General features: G+C 38.3%; 1 protein-coding gene across 3 annotated transcripts in view; it reads left to right on the top strand.

The window, feature by feature from the left end:
* dntt (deoxynucleotidyltransferase, terminal) overlaps window positions 1-17,822 on the top strand; it is a 133,069-nt gene extending 115,247 nt beyond the window's left edge. Inside the window, exon 11 of one of the 3 annotated variants that reach the window (XM_044135928.1) lies at window positions 17,500-17,822. In XM_044135928.1, coding sequence (XP_043991863.1) covers window positions 17,500-17,586 — 87 coding nt within the window. In that variant the 3' untranslated portion in view covers window positions 17,587-17,822. The remainder of the gene's footprint in view (window positions 1-17,499) is intronic. The other 2 variants (XM_044135930.1, XM_044135929.1) reach the window with 2 other exon arrangements.
* Window positions 17,823-18,302: the final 480 nt, after the last annotated feature.

The following is an 18,302-nucleotide window of genomic DNA, read 5'->3' as shown; positions in this document are numbered from 1 at the left end:
AACCAGCACGTTACCGGGAGTCGCACCCTCAGGACGCTGAATGTCTGAATTTGGTTTAAACATAAAATAATCGTTGCAATATTTCAGTCTGGAGCAAAGCCATAAAGCTATCAATTACCAATACTATTCATGTGAAAAAAGGCATCTTTCTGCAAATAATACAGCAAGAATCAAAGCAGAATGCAATCTTAATTACCAGATATAATCACATATGCTTTGCTATCAAAATTGATGAAAGCAAATGGTGAAGCAAATGAATGAAGAGGATTTTACAATTGTTTAAATAAGATAAAATACAGAACAAACGTTGGTTGGTTGGTTTTCAACAAGTTTTCTTCTCCAACATCACATTTTGTGTGTCAAACAAGGCAACCCTGTAACATCAAAGAGAACGGAGCAAATACAGAAAAAAATAAAATAAACATGAGCTGCAATTTATATGCTAACAGGATGGGAGTATTTCTGAATAGTTTCCATGTGAAGCATGAAAGGGGAGGCAGCTCGGGGCAACAACATTTAATACGGACATATAGTGTAGAAACAAAAGGAAATGGACTACAGGAAAGACTTGGGAAGAATTAGCATTGGCTCAGAATGGAGATTGGATTTAAAAATGTTAATTTTTCAATCCCAAGCTTCCTTTATTTCTGATTTACTCATTTCTGTAACTTGATAGGGAACGATTCTTTTGCTTCAAGGTGGACCGAACAGACAGCCCAGCAATTCAACCAGTCAATATCAACGCAAGTCCTTTTTTACTTAGTAAAGGGTAGAATGGCAAAAAGATGTTATATTATGTAATAGATTTTTTTTTCCTAACAACAATAAATACATAAATGTTATTTTTGTGCTATTCTCAAAGACAGTTCAGATCCAGAACAAAACTGCAGTTTGTTGCTCTATTATCAATGTCATTACTTTATGAATAAAAGGAAAACGTCTCTCTCTGCAGGGTTCTGCAACACAGGAATAATTAAAAACACCAAAAAACTTGAGTTAAATTATCAATGAGTCATATGAAAACATGGAGGAGAGGAACTAATGTTCAGTAAACAACAGGATGCTGTATGAGTCAGACAGCCTTTTAAGTCACTTTCAGTTTATAATTTTTGCTTTAAATGTGCTCCATCAACACAACTGAGTATAATTTTTAACGTGTTTTAAATGAAGTGTTATTAGTTTACTGAATTCAAGCTAGAGCAACCTACATCTAGTTCTGACAGCTGATTTACACACCACACCATTTAAAAAAAAAAGGGAAAAAAATAATAATAATATTGGTATGAGGGACAAAGAAAACAACTGAACAAACAGAAATAACAGTGAAAATATTAACTTTATTAGTTAGCATGCTAACGCCACATAGGAATCCTATTATTTGATCTGAAAATACTGATAACTACCACTGTCCAGCTTTTAAATAATGAAGATAAATGAGACATTTACTAAACGTTTCTAGTATTCATGTAGCTGCTTGTAATTGCACGATTGTTTTCATTCTTTTCTACAAATTGGTGTGTAAAAATGTTCAAAAAAATGATCATTTTACCACTAAAGATGGAGCAGCTCAGCACCACAAACAAACTGTCGTAACTATTCAGAGGAATTTCTTGTACTTCAAAGTTGTAACAAAATTTGATTAAAAGGTTTTGGACCTTTGAATATGGAGTAGGTAAAACAATTTTGAATTATAAAAACCTTTATATATTATTGCTTTAAATACATGCAACCAGTGTATTTGTGAGGTAAAACTGTGGTATTTTTTTAGGCTTTTGATACAATAATGATCTGAAACCGTCCTGACAGGTCTGTGGTTTGCTGTGTGAAAGTCAGTCAGTCTCTAAGACCGACTGCTAAATAAATCAGAATGGTCATCTACTCAGTTTTCACAGCAGGACAAGTAACCTCAGTGATAAATCACACTGGTTCCTGCTGCGCAGTGAAGGGAAGGAGCGCTGGCAGCACGGCGAGTTTGGAGCTGTTGAAAAATAGACCAAAAATTAAGCTGAATTACAAGCAGAGGAAGAATGATGAACACATATAGCAGAGGGGAAATTTGAGTAATGTAAAAGAACTTTATCTTTTCCCTTAAACTCCCCCATCTCTTTTCCCCGTCACCATCCCCAGCTCATCCTCTCCTCCTCCCATCCACCCACACGCTGCCTGTTACCACAGCCTAATGGGTGAACATAAAGGATGGGAAGTATTTATAGATCCCATTGAACTTGTGTTTTGCATTACTAAAGAATGGAATTCAATAGCAAGCTATTATCCTCTAAATCCTGCAACCTGCAGTCTGGTTTTTTTCTTCTTCTTTTCTCTGGTCTTACTGCGTGAAGACGAGAAACGGTTTGAGTCTGTGAACTCACGGAAGAAAAGAACGGAGAGGGAAGATGTGAGATTCCGGGTCGAGGGTTGGGAATTTTCCCGGACCAGGACATGAATCGGTTCGTTCGGCAGACGCATCCACTTCCATTATTGATGAAACCAAATGGCAGAGGATTTTCAGGAAGGCCTGCTGGTTAGTTGTGTCCGCCTGTCATGTAACATTAATTGACACTGCAGCTGCTGTAGCTCTGAGAAGCCCTCAGTCCAGAACTCCTATTTCAGTTTAAGCCATGATTTATTTACAGCAACACTCAACTGATCAGTCATTAGGTTGCTTCAGGTTGGCTCTGTAGACTCGGCTCTGACTTGCTTCTGAAAATGGACAGATTCTCTGAGGAGAAATATTCACCATAGAAAAAAGGATTGTGAACTAAACCGCAGAATATCATCCCTGGCAGATAAGCAATGAATCAATTAATTGCATGACAAATTAAAACGAGCTCCATAATTTCCATTCTGATGATTAATATTTTATGAAGAGACTTCATGATCCTGGTTTTGCTTGTTTGGTGGTTTTTATTCATTTTTATGTATTATTGTTTCGTAAATCCTCCAGTTCCAGTGTGAAGTTTTTACAAAATAAAAGTTTTCTTATATTTGAGACAGTAAATTGACATTATTATGCCATTATCAATATATTGCTTGAAGATGGTTTCAAAACAACAATATCATTTATCGCAATAATTATTGGCACAATTTATCGTGATAGATTTTGATGACAAAATTGATCAAAGCAAACTTTCAATGTTGTTTTGATAAAAATTTTAAGTTTTATCAAAAGTTTATCCAAAATTGAAAGTTTTTTTTAATAAAAATATCAAAATGTTTTTGATATTTACAAAAATACTTTCAATTGACAAAAATATATATCTTAGAAAAAATATTTTAGCAAAATCTTTTTGTATTTTATCATTTGCCCCATAGGGCAATTATTGGGGTAATTTATCATCTAGCAAAGATTGTTGTAACAAAATTCCTAAAAACAAACTTTCAATTTTGTTTGCATAACACTTTCAATAAAAATTAAGTTTTTTTTCATTTTTAGTTGTTTTTTTGTTTCAGCAAAAATGTGAATAATTTTTGTAAAATATTTTCTAAAATATTTTGTAAATGTTTTTACAAAATGTAAATACTTTTTGTAAAAATATTCTTGTATGCTATGAATTGCACGCCAGTGCAGAGTAGCCACTCTGTGTATATATTACTGTAAATATCACCATATCCATGTTTTTACTGTAAACATTTCTTACACTCTCTGCACTGGTGGTTTGGCCTTAATCTCATTCTAAATTATTATATTAACAATAAATTTATTCATTCACTTTCATCTGATATATTCCAAGTTTGTTCCATACACTCAAAGTCCAGACAATATAAAGACACGATTCCCTGAATGCCATCCCATAATATATTTATATGAATGTACATGAAAGCACTCAAGGAAGCAGCGTAGCTTTTATCTGCTGATGTCATGAGGCAGCGATTCAGTCTGCACCCGATTCATAAAAGGTCGAGCAGAAGCTATTCCGAGTGCAGCTTGTTGATTAGAGTCCGTCTGCACAAACATGAGAGCGAAAAGCAAAGCAGTGATGTGATGCTCTCCTTCACGCCGGGCACCGCTGCTGTTATGATGCAGCCGCACAGGATGTGGCTCGTCACCTCCTGGCCTCATTGACCAATACAGTACGCAGTCTGGACTAAACAGGAATACGTTAATCAGGCTGCGTGGGCTTTGACATGAGTCAGACCAAATAAGAACCTTTTCCCCTTTACTCTTTTCAGATGCAGTCCTTTCACAACGACAGTTTAGTGATTCAGAGAACAGTTTAGAAGAAAAAAAGCCCACAATCACTGATGCATCACTTAGAAACCTTCCTTTGCGTGAATTGTGATTTGTCTACAAGTTTCAAACTAAATGCATTTCTGTACAATTTAACTGTGTAAAATGAAGGTGAGAATGGGAATACTGTTTACCTGGTCTTGTTATGGCTGTTAATTTTTCAGTCATAAGGAGAAGCAAACAAAAACACGTTTTAAAGCTCGTTTTAAACACTCTGGGGGAATTCCTTTTACTGCTTGTCTGTGCAGTAGATTCACTCTGCAGACACAAACATGTCCAACAAGTCCAGCAGATTTCCACCTGGTCTCAGCTCTTCAGTCACCAATAAAGGAGATATCATTAAGTGAACATAAAGTTGGAATATTAAATGTTTCAGGATTATTTTAGTACACAGAGTACACTTGGTTCTTACCATCAGAGGCACCTTATTGTGTCAGAACTGTATTTCTAAATCAGTAAACAATCCTGCAAAATGTAAAAGACAGTAGAATGATGCATCCTTTGTTTGTTTATGTAAAGAAATGATGAAGTCAAATTTTCTGAGTCTATGAATGTCTGCTGAAGTTGGTATTTTTTAAGCATTCAGTTTCCACCATGTCTGCTGTGCATACAATAAAAAGGTCTATATGAACTGTTTCAGTACATTTTTGGCTCTTTATTAAGCCAGCGTTACACAAAGGGACTTTAAACAGCATGATCCTTTAAATGTCTAAACAACATATGGTGCATTGCAACAATTTAACAAATCCCAATGTCTTCCACCTTGCCAAATTCAGATATGATGCGATTCCCAGACATGTCAAATGCAACATAAAAAAATGCATCAGATTATAAAATATTACACGTAGTCTTTATAAATAAAGAAATAATCTTTCTCTAATATTATGTAGTTATATCAGGATAACAAAAGAAACGCTGTTTGGAGGTTGTGTATCCTTTCTGGCACCAAACTATAAATTTTTTTTGTGCGAAATCTTTGTGATGCAAACAGCGCTGGTTTGTCAAACACAAAGCTTCCAGCTCTGCATTTAGGTCCCCTAAATATGCATAAATATGGATGGTTTTCCCTTAAATGTACTTATAAAGTTTTATTTAAACGTGTCGGCACACATCGACGCTGTTGGCTCAACATCAGTATCACAGGAGCAGCTCTTATCCTGTCTGGTTTCAATTTAGGAGGGCATAAAAATTAGGTTCCTCAAACTTTATTCCAACATACAGGTAATAATGGACTCCTTAAAGATTCCTAACGAGGCATTGGAAGACTACAGACATAACACAATTAGCCACTGCCTCAATTAGTCATGAAATTAAGCAGTAGCTGTTAACAAGAAATCTGACAAGGTGATTTATGGGAGATCAAAAACACATTTTGAGTGAGTGCTTTTAGTTTTACTGGGAAGATGAATCAAAGCCCTTGTTTACAGCCATCAGAGAAATGCAGCAGGCTCTGATAATGACCTGTTGCTGTGCAACATCAGTGCAAAAGGACAGAGGAATGAGAAGACAACTCGTTTTTATGTTCTTACTGCAAACGTTTTGATCAGTTTCCAAAATATTTTAGCAAATACACTGCATCTTTTTGCACATTGAAGTCTTTTTACTTGATTTAAAATTATTTGATGTGAATTTGTAAGGCTAGAAGCGGCTTTACTTCAGCTCTTAATCTTGTATCCAAAGCTTGTTTCTTATTTATTCAGCTGCTTGTATGTTGGATTTAATGTTTTTGATCTTATCTCCATTTTTATAGCTGGACAATATGGCTGAATAATGTATCACGATATAAGCGTTTCATATCAGTCAATATCGATAATTATTGATATATATATATATTTTTTTGTTCCCCACCAGGGGGTCCTTTTTGTGGGCTCTAGTGTCCCTTATACCACAGTAGGCTGACAGGAAAGGGGGAATGAGAGGGGGGAAGACATGCGGAAAATGTCGTCGGGTCCGGGAATCAAACCCACGACGGCCGCGTCGAGGACTGAAGGCCTCCAAACGTGGGGCGCGCTAACCTCTACGCCACCGGAGCACGCCCCGATTGATATTTTTTTTGTTTTAAGTAGCTACTGTACTGCCAAACTGGTGACATTTTATCCACAGTTTCCTCTTGACCTGCTGTAATCATTTTTTCTTTCACTCCATACTGCTGTTTCTTTTATAACCTTATTTTATTAGGAGTTACGACAGAATCTTAAACTGTTACTGCGCCTACTTGTTGCTAGGTAACCAAAGAGAGTGAGTTAGTTGGTGCCACCAATCCTGCTTTGGTGGCTGTTGGATGTTGAGATGTTGAGTTAGAAAACTGCAGTTTGGGATCAGAGTTCAGTGAAAATACTGAATATTCTGTTATAAGTATTTACTGTTACTGATCACTGGCCTATATATGTATTGTTATTGATTTATTTTCCAGCCCTACTTGGAATTCAGACTGGTCTAATGACAGGAACTCTGTGTTTTTTGGTAAATTAAAGCTTTAACTTTGGGGTCTGGACGTTTCCTAAGCCTCTCCATGACTTAAACCTGATTCTGTTATTCACTAATTTCCTCTGTATTTTGGTTAATTCTAACACTGAGCGACCCATTCACAACCCAACTGGCTAAAGGAGTTTTCTTATCCAATATTTTGTTATACACTTAAGCCCATTATCATTTATACTCCTAGCAGATTTTGTTCTAAGAAGATCCAGTCTTCTATTTCAGGTGTTTTTGGAAACCCGGACCGCGGTCAGATTAATCCCAAACTGCTCCTGGGTAGGTGTGTGCTAATCCCTCACATTTCACTTTACAATCCCTTTCGACCTTGGCTGCTTTATGCTTTCCCTGGATTTTTTTCATTTGTTGATATTCTGTCTCTCCATGCTAAAACTCTTCTTCTTCTTCCCAAGTCAGCAAACTTAATAAATCAGCAAAGATGATAAACTAAGTAGTAAATCTCCTTTCATCCCTTTCCATGATTATCCAAGTATGAAATAAAAGTTACGACAAAATCTTAAACTGCTCTTTGTCTTTAAAATGTCTTTCCAATGGCTTTTGCTGTGATGGATGTCTTTTTCTAGTTCAGAGTGAGACATTAGAAAAAAGCTCCAAAAAACCCACACAAATTAGATCAAATACAATAGTTTAGCGTCCCTTGATTGACCTCGGTGAAGCTGAACCCTGGGGAGACATCCAACCTTTTTGAACTTGAGCATTTTAACCCAGAATGAGGAAAACATAAAAATGAAAAGTTATTTTACAGAAGGTCCCTGGAAGACTTGAGGCTCCCATTGCTGCCAAAAAGTTGCTAAAAAGATCTCAGAGAAGAAAACATGCAAGAATAGTAGAAAAGTTATTCCAAGTGCTTGAATTCTTTTAAGTAAATCAAAATGTCAGCTCAAATCAACAAAAGGGTGAGAGGATAATTCATAAACTAAGCTTGGATTTGCCTGTGGGTTGCTTTAATTAGGCAGAAGGAGAAGAACGCTGACGATGCAGGATCCACTCGCTCTGTCTGAAACAGAAAGCTAATTGGTTGTGCAAAGTTAGCCCCTCTACAACAAGCCGATTCATTATTTATTAGCTTCAGTGGAGCAGAGAAAGTAAATTTATTGTTATCATTAGAAGACTGTTTTGTAAGGGTCCGTTTGAGAGGAAGTGAAGAGACGGCAACAGGCGCCGCCAGTCTGAGTTAACGCCACGCTGCAGACAATAATGTCCGTTTTAATGGAAAAAGTTTAGCTAAAAACAACAAACGTCATCACAAGTGAAGTTTCAACCCAAATAGAGCCAAGTGTACAGGAATAATATAAATAATCAATTAAATGTGTACAATTAAATTCATATTTCAGTGAATATATTCCAGTTTAATCCTAATTTTAATGCGATGCGGTTCATTGCGGTTAGTTCATTATGCAGATGGGTAGATAGATACTTTAAAGGGGCAGTATTATTTAAAATGTATTTTTGTGAGTTTCACATCCTGTTATAACGGTGATGCCTTGATTCTTTCATGCATGTTTAAGAAATCGTTTAATCTCCATGCCAACTATTTAGTCATGCAAAACGACTGGGTGGACTTAGCTCCGCCTTCCAAGAATTTAAATTTGGAAGTGAGAAATATTTTAAATCATGTTCGATATACAGCTCTGGGAAAAATTTAGACCATTTAAAATGATCATTTTCTCTGATTTTAGTATTTATAGTTATACTTTTGAGTAAAATGAACATTGCTCTTTTATTCTATGAACTACTGACAACATGTCTCCAATATTCCAAGCAAAAATTTAGTATTTATTTGCAGAAAATGAGAAATAATCAAAATAACAAAAACGACAAGTAATGCAAAGAAAACAAGTTCATATTCATTTAGAAACATCAGTTCTAATTAATGTTTTAACTCGGGAAGAGTTCAGAAATCAATATTTGGTTGAATAACATCAGGTTTTCTATGGTGTTCAATGGAGTGGAAGCTTAATTCTTTCCTGAGGTGTGTATAACATTTTTATGACAACTGAAGTAAACAGTTACTTAACTATGCTGTAAAGTATCATTATGTGCCTGGAAAATACATTTTACTGCCCCTTTAATAAAGAACCACATCTAAAATATAGCACCATTAAAACAATACTTGTTATTTCTAAGTGCCTGTGGTCAACAGGAGGCGCTGTGCAGCTGTGCTGAAGGATGTCCTGTTAGAAGTGGTTAAAATTTCTGCTTTCTTTTCAAGATTTTAATGCGTCCAACGGTTGGGAGACATTCCAGTGGACTGTCTGCAGATAACGATGTCCAAGCTCAGCCAAAGTTATGGGTTGAAATTAAAGTGAGTGGAGATTGACCTCAAAAGTGAACTGAATTCTCCCCGTAAACATAATTATTCTGTTAGAGGAATAAAGAGCTTTAATGTGTCAAACATGTTGTTTTCGCTTCTCTGTGTGGAGGAAAGTTTTTACCAAGGAACAAAATGTTGCAATGTTGTGCAATGAATTGTCATCGCTTACTTCAAGTTCCTTTTTTCAATGAGGAAGTATGAACTTTGAAGTTTCAAACTAATGCTTTGGTGACATTAGGAAGGCACCGAAGAAACATAAAGCTTTTATTGCACCTCTCCCCGGCGCTTTACGCGCCTGTTCATTGCCTTTGGGCAGCCTAATCAGCTAAATAACTTTGATTTGCAAATGTTTACTCCTCCATGGGAGCAGAGCACCATAACACCGCAGATGTCAAGTGAAGATCCCATTGTTTCTGATTAAAAAAAACAAAAATCATTATTTTCTACCTGTCTGCTTCTTTGCACCGTGCACCGACTGATTAGCAAACCAGAGAAGAATAAGCAATGACGACTAAACTCGATAGCTCTTTTACAGACAGCGGTGCTTTATGATGCTTGCACTAATTGCTGGTGTGATTAGTGAGGTGTCTGTCCCCTCCTTGGTTTCTCAGGCTGTCCTGTGGTCTGAGGGCTAGCAGGACGCCGCCGCAGAGAGACGGGGGGAACACACTGGTGCATAATTCACCTATTGCTTTTTCTGCCCATGTCAGCTCTTTCCTGCACACTGCAATAAAACCAGATTTAGTTAGTCAAAATCAAAATAAGTTTTCTAATCTTCTGACAATCATCTATTTCTAACAGTAAAAGAGAGAGAGAGAAACCTAAAATAAAAGAAGTGGGTACATTTGTTGACTGTGAAATTAACCAAGCTTTCTCAGTAAAAGGTACTAAACTCGCATATGAAATACGGCTTCTTGAACCAATAAATCTATAAAAAGACAAGCTAAAATGTTCGGGTTATAAAAGTTTTATGCACAGCACATCTTCGGCTTCTTAATATCTGGCTCTAATGATTTCTGCTGTGGACAAGCAAAGTCAAAGCCGGAAAAGAGATGACCACACAGGATGAAGTCTGAGTGCAGATACATTTTCTTGCAAGAGAACTTCCAAGAGAACATTTGCATAGATTTGAGTCGTGTTTGCATATTTCTTTGCCTGACCTTTAGCTCAGCTCCCTTCGCTGACTTCCTTTTTATTTTGTATTCCCCAACACTAGTTTTCTGGTCTTATGTAATGTTTTGCAGCAGAGAGCAAACGTTGACATGTCACTGAAGATGCATTAATCTGTCAAAATGTTAAATTATTTATGGACAGAAAACAGTTTGAAGTTTTTCTTATTCAGTCAGGAGACGGATGATGTCAAGAAACATTGACAACAGCTTTCTTGTTTTAAGATCAGCTCCAAAAATTAGAAAATTATGAAAACCGTTTCTTACCATTTTGATGGTTATGGCCTAAAGATAATGAGAAATTTAGTGTAAACCAGGTAGTAAAATATTTTTTTCTCTTTCCTACTGTGCATTTAATGCATTTCCTCTTTTGCTACTATTCATTCTCGTCAGTGTCCCGTCATACAGACAGGTGACCTTAAAGAACCAATCAGTGGCTCTGTTACTTGTCAAACAAACATGTCGGTAAAACCACAGAAAGAATAATGAACCTGATTGTTTGTCTATTGTTTATTGTTGTTTAATACTTCATTGTATATATTTATCAAATTTTATGGCCATTCAGAGTTTGCATAGTTAATGTTTTTTAGTGGCTGTTGCACAAAATTCAAATATATGCTGCATAACAAGCTTAAAATTCAGTCTGTGATTTTCTTTATTCTTAAATACTTACTTACATCTTCTGATAACTAATTCATAATAAGACTGATTAAGTTGGCTGTTGGCACAATTTACCTAAAATAACAAAGATTAGTGTCTCAGTAAATTAGTATATTCCCTCGATCAACAAAAATAAAAGATATTTTAAACAAATATCAGGCTTCTGATAAGTATGTTCATTTCTAGTCACTTGCTCATCTAAAAAAATGACTTCATTTTGATTTTGATCATGTAGGCTTTGCTTGATTTTCCACATTCCTGATTTCTCCATGGCGACGTGAAAGCATCTCATCCTTAACATGCCAGGAAGTGATGATGGTGTCGTCACTCCCTCAGCTGGAGCTGCTTCACTGAAATTTCCCATTGCCTTTTTTAGTGCACATTAAAGACCTTCTGGCCAGTGTGTCTAATTTCAGGGCAACAAATAGTGAAACTCGTTTTGAATCCAAACCAATAATCGAAGCGTTGGGCACCATTGAGATCAGAGGGTGACTTAAATGCAGAGGAGAATTGTGTCAGATGATACAAAATATGCAGTAGCTCCAATAATCACTACAGGCAAGCAAGATGGAGTAGCTTCTCTGTATGCACAGCAGGTTCATGCCTGAAGCATTCATGCTGAAGTAGACCACACTAGACAAAACAAAAAGCACAAGAAGAACTGAACACCTGGTAAATTTCTACAAAAATGCTTGAAGGCGTGCGTATGGAAATGACAAACGCCCTCATAGAGCTCTTCAGCAGAGGAAAGCGTGAAGTGCTTTACGTTCCTGGTTGATTGCTGCGCTTACTTTAGATTTAATAAAATACTCTGGACTAACACAGCACATGACATGACTACACAAAACGTCGTTAGCTGTGGAAACTTCACAAAAGACCTTCAACAGCTTTGATTCTGAGTTTTTCTGCTTTCCCCCCAAACTTTCTGGCACCTTACTTTTCAGATAAATGGAAAGATTTCTTTTCATCTGTAAGGAATCTCGCTTAGACCATTTAGACCGTAAATTCAATGGTTAGTCATACAAGTTAATCACAGGAAATTAGTTTGTTTGCTAAGAAAGTTTTGTTCCTTTTGCGAACTCTGATCTGCCTACAAACCTAAAGCTGCGTTCACACCAAAGGCGATTTGAGCGTCAGGAGTGTTTGGTTTATATTCAAGGTCTATGTGGATGTGCATCTTGAGCGTGGCGCATCTGGTGCTGCGTGATTGGAGCGTACATCTGTTGCTGGAGTTATAAAATCTGAACTTTTGCCGCTCCACAAGGAGTGTCAACCAATCAGAGACGTGACGTAGTGGGCTGTAGTTGGTGTCCTGCCAGGAGATGCAGGCATTGAACTCGGTTGAGTATCGGTTGAGTACACCCCTATCAGGTGTAGCAATCTAGTCAAGAGTCTTAATCTAAGTTTAAGTTTGATTTCTAAGTTTTTCATCTTGTTCTGTGTAGAAGCTCACTTTTTTTACTCTCTGTGTCCTACATGCCTCCCCATTTGCCTCCTGGAAGGGTTAGCGTTGGACAGCGATCCTAGTTTTCCTCTCCATCTCTCTGTCTCCTTCTCCCGGCTTCATGTGTCAGTTGATTCGGCCCGGAGGCGGGCAGCCAGCCATGTCCATCAGCTCCTTCCATCAAGCGCTACGCCGGGTGGCAGGGAGAGGATGACGGGCAGCAGAGACGCAGCAGATGTTTTGCAGGAGCTGATATGTGTTCGCGTCCATGAGGGATGTCATTATGTTGTGGACGGAGGAACGTGTAGCTGATTAGTGCCTTATTAATTCAAGGACACAGGCTCGCAGGAACACACGCTGCCGCCTCTCTGGCATGTGGCGCTGATGGTTTGCCAATCGCAGACAACATGAGTGTCTTAGACAGATAACCCCTCTTCCTAATTAACTGCCTCTGTTCCTCAACCCTCTGCTCCTTTTGATACTCCATAAAGCTCTGAAATGAAAGCAGCCTTTTGCCGTTTTAAGGCTGGCTTCCTGTTTGTGCCCAAAGGGGGGAATTTAGAGGTACAGAAGGTTTGTAGATTCATCTCCCACGGAGCCTGTGCTGCGTTGTGGTAAGTAAATAAAGCAGCAGCTACCTGAGGGCATGGGAGGGTTGTGGGAATTGAAGGTCTGGGACAGCACAGTGAACCGAGGACAATGGCTAAACTGGTGATGTTAGAATCTCGCCTGGGTTCCTGTTTTTCTCCTTTTTCCCCCCAATTCCCTTCAGCACGTGATGTTTTCTCCCCGTTACACATTGACCTTGTCTTATACTCTTATTTGTTCCTGTTTTCTTTTATTCTTCCTCCACTACTTTTAATCACGTGTTTGTTTGATGCAGTAAACTGTGGCAATGTGTGGATTTGCTGCTGTGTTTGGTGGTAGGAGCCAGAAATAGGCTCAAAGTTATGAGAGCAATAAAGAAAACATGGGCAGCGGTGAGGAGGTTAATGGACCTCAGGATGGTTTTAGCCAAACCAAATATCAGCGGTGCGCTGTTCCTGTGAGGGGAAGAGCAGCTTTCATCTGGAAAATGGGAATCTAGAGCTGCTGTTTGCTGGAACAAATGCTAAAACTATTGATAGGACTTGATTTAAATTTTTATTTGAGTTCATTGCAGGCTCTGTGATTAATTAATAATCACATTTCAATCAAAAATAAGAAACATGTTCAATTCAAAAACCATTGTTGTTGCTAAATTATTGATTAAATAGACATATGAGCCAAACAAACGTAGTAATACTTACAGTTTTTAATCTACTATTGAGGTTATTCAACCATCAGGTTGGTGCAAAGTGCTGTTACACCATTTAGGTTTCTGATAATTCATGGAACGTCTTTGAAAAAATACTTCTTTAGAAAAGTAAACACTGATGTTAGCGTTGGGGACGTCAGTGATGTTGCTACATATTTAGCATTGCGATGCTATTTTAGGCTAGCTCCTTTTAGCACAACTTCAACACAATAATCTTTTCCACTGTCCAATCAGATCATTTTTTTGAGGCAAAAATTTAAATTAAATGACTTCATCGATGCACCTTTAAGGTTTTTGACACATCTAATTTTTATTTTTATGATTTCATTTGAAACTAGCTACCATAAATTTAGCTTTTGCTTTTTTCTACCAACTTCTCCAGTTAAGAAATCGGATATCAATCCAACATGCTCTAGCAGTTACTTTGTGATAATGTGACAAAGTATATACATTTTGCCTTCAAGCAGTTTGTTTCCAAACAATTATTGGCCATATGTGGCAAGTCTGAATTTGAGCTTCAGTTTTCTGTTCTTGTCCAGCAGAAAATCAACCCGGTTTGGTCCTCTGCTGCTGTAGCCCAGCTACTAGCAGGGGTCTCAAACTCCAGGCCTCGAGGGCCGCAGTCCTGCAACTTTTAGATGTGCCTCTGCTGCACCACACCTGAATAGAATAATTAAGGCTCTGGAGAACTGATCTGCACAAGGTGGAGGTAATTAAGCCATTTCATTCCAGTGTTTTGTACCTGTGGCACATCTAAAACCTGCAGGACTGCGGCCCTCGAGGACTGGAGTTTGACACCCCTGTACTACAGGATTCAACCTCGGTTGTATTCACTAAAATGCCCCCTACTGTGGTTGTAATATTTGAATTTCTGTTTGCTTTTTATCATCTCAAATGAGTTTGACAATTCTCTTCTGGCCTCTGTTGTGAAAAATTAACGGTTTTGCGTGAGAAACGTAGACCAGCGACTCATCACCCTCATCACAAAGTCACTTCAATTCCCTTCCTTTGCTTTTCTGTTTGAATAGTTTGAACGTCGGTTAGTCTTCTTCACTGAGCCTGTCAGAATGAATGACTCTCTAATTTATTAATTTTACAAGCAGAGCCTCAGTTGTGCAGAAAATACACAAATGTCTTTTCTTTTTTAAATAGGTTTTTAAATAGGTGAGATATATTTGTAATGAGATCCTCTGCGTTCTTTAACCACACGTTGCAACAGATACGAACTCAGCCCAGTGTAAGGTCAGAAAACCGAACTAAAGTGAAACCAAAAACATACAATGCACCACATCTTGACCTGCACAGCATTGTCAGGTTTTTCTCTGATGACTCTTCATATGTTTCTTGGTAAAATGCTAAGAAAAATGTAGAAGTGAGAAGTGAGGTTTGGTGGAAGATGTAAAACCAGTCGTCTGACTGAATGGCTGATTAAATTAAAGGTTTCCACTACACATCTTCTTTTTTCTTGAAAAAAAGTTGTTTTTTGATTAGACAACTCAAATAAAATATAGATTCATGCTTGTCTTAGGGCTTTATGCACTGTCAGGTTAATTACATATTTACATTTTCTGTTGCAATGATGTACAGTGGAATATTAGGTTCACACTAACAAAAAAACTAAAGTTATGAGAATAAAGTCATAAAATTACAAGAATAAAGAAATGGTATGACAAGAATAAAGTCGTATGAGAATAATTTGAAATAATACAGGAATGATGTTGTAGTGTTACCGTAATTCTCAGAATATTATGACTTTATTCTCGTAATGCTATTATGAGATTAAAGTTGCACAAGACTATAGTCAAGTTGTAAAAAGTTATAATATTTTGAAAACAAAGTCATTTTTTACAAGAATAGAGTAATAAAAGAATAATATTTAAACTTTATTATTGTATTATTTTGTCTTTATGCTCATAATATGTTGTACCATATTTCTTGTAAGGCAAGTATAAAAAATATACTGTATATTGTAATACTCTTAATATTACAATTTTAATTTTAAATGACTTTTTTTGTGGAATATCATAACTTTCTAACTTAGTATATATTTTTTTTTACCTTTTGTATGGGAAGGTTAAAAATTACAGACAATAAATTGAATGTTTTTATTGTCAGAATTGTATGACTTTCTTCTCATAATTTGATTATTCTTTTACATTTTCTCTGCGTCGCTGTGATACACCGTCGTACTGATGAAAGAACTGCAATGCAGTTTCCAAATATAAACGGTGCAATTTCAACCAAACTCCCATCTGGAAAAGATTTAAACAGGTCTGATATGAGCAGAGTTTCCTGCCGAGCGCTCGACTCTCCCTGCAGCACGACCAACCTGTCATTTGCATTAAAAATAACAAAGCTCTATGGAGGGAGACATGCCTTGTGGTGGTTTTTCCTTCTCCTCCCCGTGTGCGAGGTTCCCTCAGTTAACTCTGCCTTTGGCTGGCAGTGGGAGCTGACAAGCTCTGGTGTCAGGTCCAGTTTAGCACTTGAAGGCAGTGCGTGTCACAATCACAGGCCGCTTTCTCTCCCTCTGTCTCTGCAGGCTGCTTCACTCCCAAGGTGAGTCATGCCTCGTCACCACTCCTATAGAGACATAAGCCTTCACATTGTGCTGGTAGACGGCCGGCACCTAATAGCCCTGCCGTGATTTGTCAGGGAAAATACTCATCTGCTGAAGAGAGCAATCACTTAGAGCAAGGTTAAAGTGTTTATGTGTTGGAGGAGAGTGGGATTCTAAATCCATGCAGCCTCGGCATGTCTCTGTGTTTGTGCAGCCAGGGTTCAAGTAGACCTGAAGTGATATTGGCAGTTTGAAATCGAGGTAAAATTCCTACGGAAATAAAGGGGGAAGTTAAAAACAATGTTTGGAAATGTGGTTTTTTTTTTCTTTTTCTTTTTGTCTCTGTGTGATGTGTTGGTTGTTTGATTCTGTCCTAAATGTTCAGATCATATGTTTATTCATATTGACTCTTTGCAACTACGTCATTTAATCATGCGAGCTGCCATGATGGATGTGGGCGGTGAGGGACGAGAGTGTTGCACAGAGCAAATCCCATCCATCCATTTTCTTTAAAGAAACCCACTGGGGTGCTGGTGCCCATCTCCAGCTGTCAACGGGCGAGAGGCGGGGTCACTCTGGGCAGGTCACCAATCCATTTTGCCAGTTTATTCATGGCGTCGAGTCAAGCTAATATATCTGAACGTAACACACCTGGTTGGAGCTCATAGACGGCCGTTTTTACAAAAGTTGGAAATAGCTAGTTTAGAAACCGACCCGTACCTCCTCCCTACTGACGTGTTGATCAAATTATCGACTTTGCCTGAATTCAAACCACACGATTTATGCCACTGTCATAAACGGCGTTTCCCTGTACATCGGAGCAGAGGGCCGACAGTCGTTATGATTGACAGCTGCTGTCCATCGCCGCCCTGACCTCCCATATCAAAAGTTATAAAATACAAAGACAAATTTGGTTTCTATCCTTGTCTGTTTGTGCAGCCGACCTCGCAGCAACCTGTGACCATTTTGAAATCTACTAAATAGAAGCGATATTACTCTACCACGTGTGTTTTTTGACAGCTTTTACAGGAGCACATTGGTTGTTTTGGCGTCTGTCATGGCGGATGATGAGAATTAACCGTTTTCCATGCTGAGTTCTTGATGAATGAGGCTAAAGCTCATTTGTGGTTAAAGGCAGGTGAGCGAATACGTTTGGTATAGAACTTACTATTTACAAAACGTCAACATAAATGGATACAATGCAAAGTTATGCAAAGTCTCAATGAAATGTTTTAAAATCTTTGCTGCAAAGCACAGTGAAGACACGTTTAGGAATTATTGCTCATTTCTGATCAAGCTGCTGACACAGTGTTTGCTTGTCTTGTTTCTAGAAGGAGTTCCTGACAGCGACGACTGAAAAGGACATCTTTGACCATCTGGGCCTTGAGTACATCGAGCCTTGGCAGAGGAATGCATAGGCCTCCGCTCCTCCCTAGATGGATGGTACCCTGTGTGCACATCAATGATCACCCCATCTGCTTGCTGCTCTCAGGCCTCTCCAGTGATTTATTTTCAAACGGCTTCTGATTCCCGTTTCTCCTTTGTGTTGCTGTTGCTGTTGTCGCCTGAATTACACGCTGATGCATGATTCATAATTCATAATTCGCCCTTGTTCGCTATTGTCTGACAGAGAATAAAAATTCTCCCATACCATTCACGGCCTGCTTGTGCCTAAGTGTTGTAATCATGGGCAGGACAAAGAGGCAAATCAGCCGCCGTAGGAAATCGCCTGCAGTGTCTGAGAAGATGCAGGAGAGCCGGAGCAATACCAGCAGTAACAGGGCTGACCAGTCAGAGAAGAAAAGGATGAGGGAGAAAACAGGAAACGACGAGAGAGGCGAGGGGGAGGGGAACTTTTTTTGTCAAGCAAAATGTTGTAATCACCCTCCTCCTGGCAGGAAAGTGCTCAGTGTGAAGCTGAGCCAGGTCTCTGGGGGAACGGAGATGCGGGTAATGAGCATCAGATAGGAGTGCTTCGCGTCGCATTTAGCTTCCATTTAAGCTTTCGTCCACTGGAGATCATTTAGCTGACATTCCCCGATCTGAAGACCCGTAGTCTCAGCTCATTGTTCCACAATGAATCCTTTTCCCCGGATAGTCGGCTGAATTGGAGGTAATCAGCTGCACTGGGAAA

Source organism: Gambusia affinis, linkage group LG13 (assembly GCF_019740435.1).
Source record: "Gambusia affinis linkage group LG13, SWU_Gaff_1.0, whole genome shotgun sequence".
Lineage (NCBI taxonomy): Eukaryota > Metazoa > Chordata > Actinopteri > Cyprinodontiformes > Poeciliidae > Gambusia > Gambusia affinis.
This window is presented reverse-complemented; position numbering and strand designations above follow the sequence as displayed.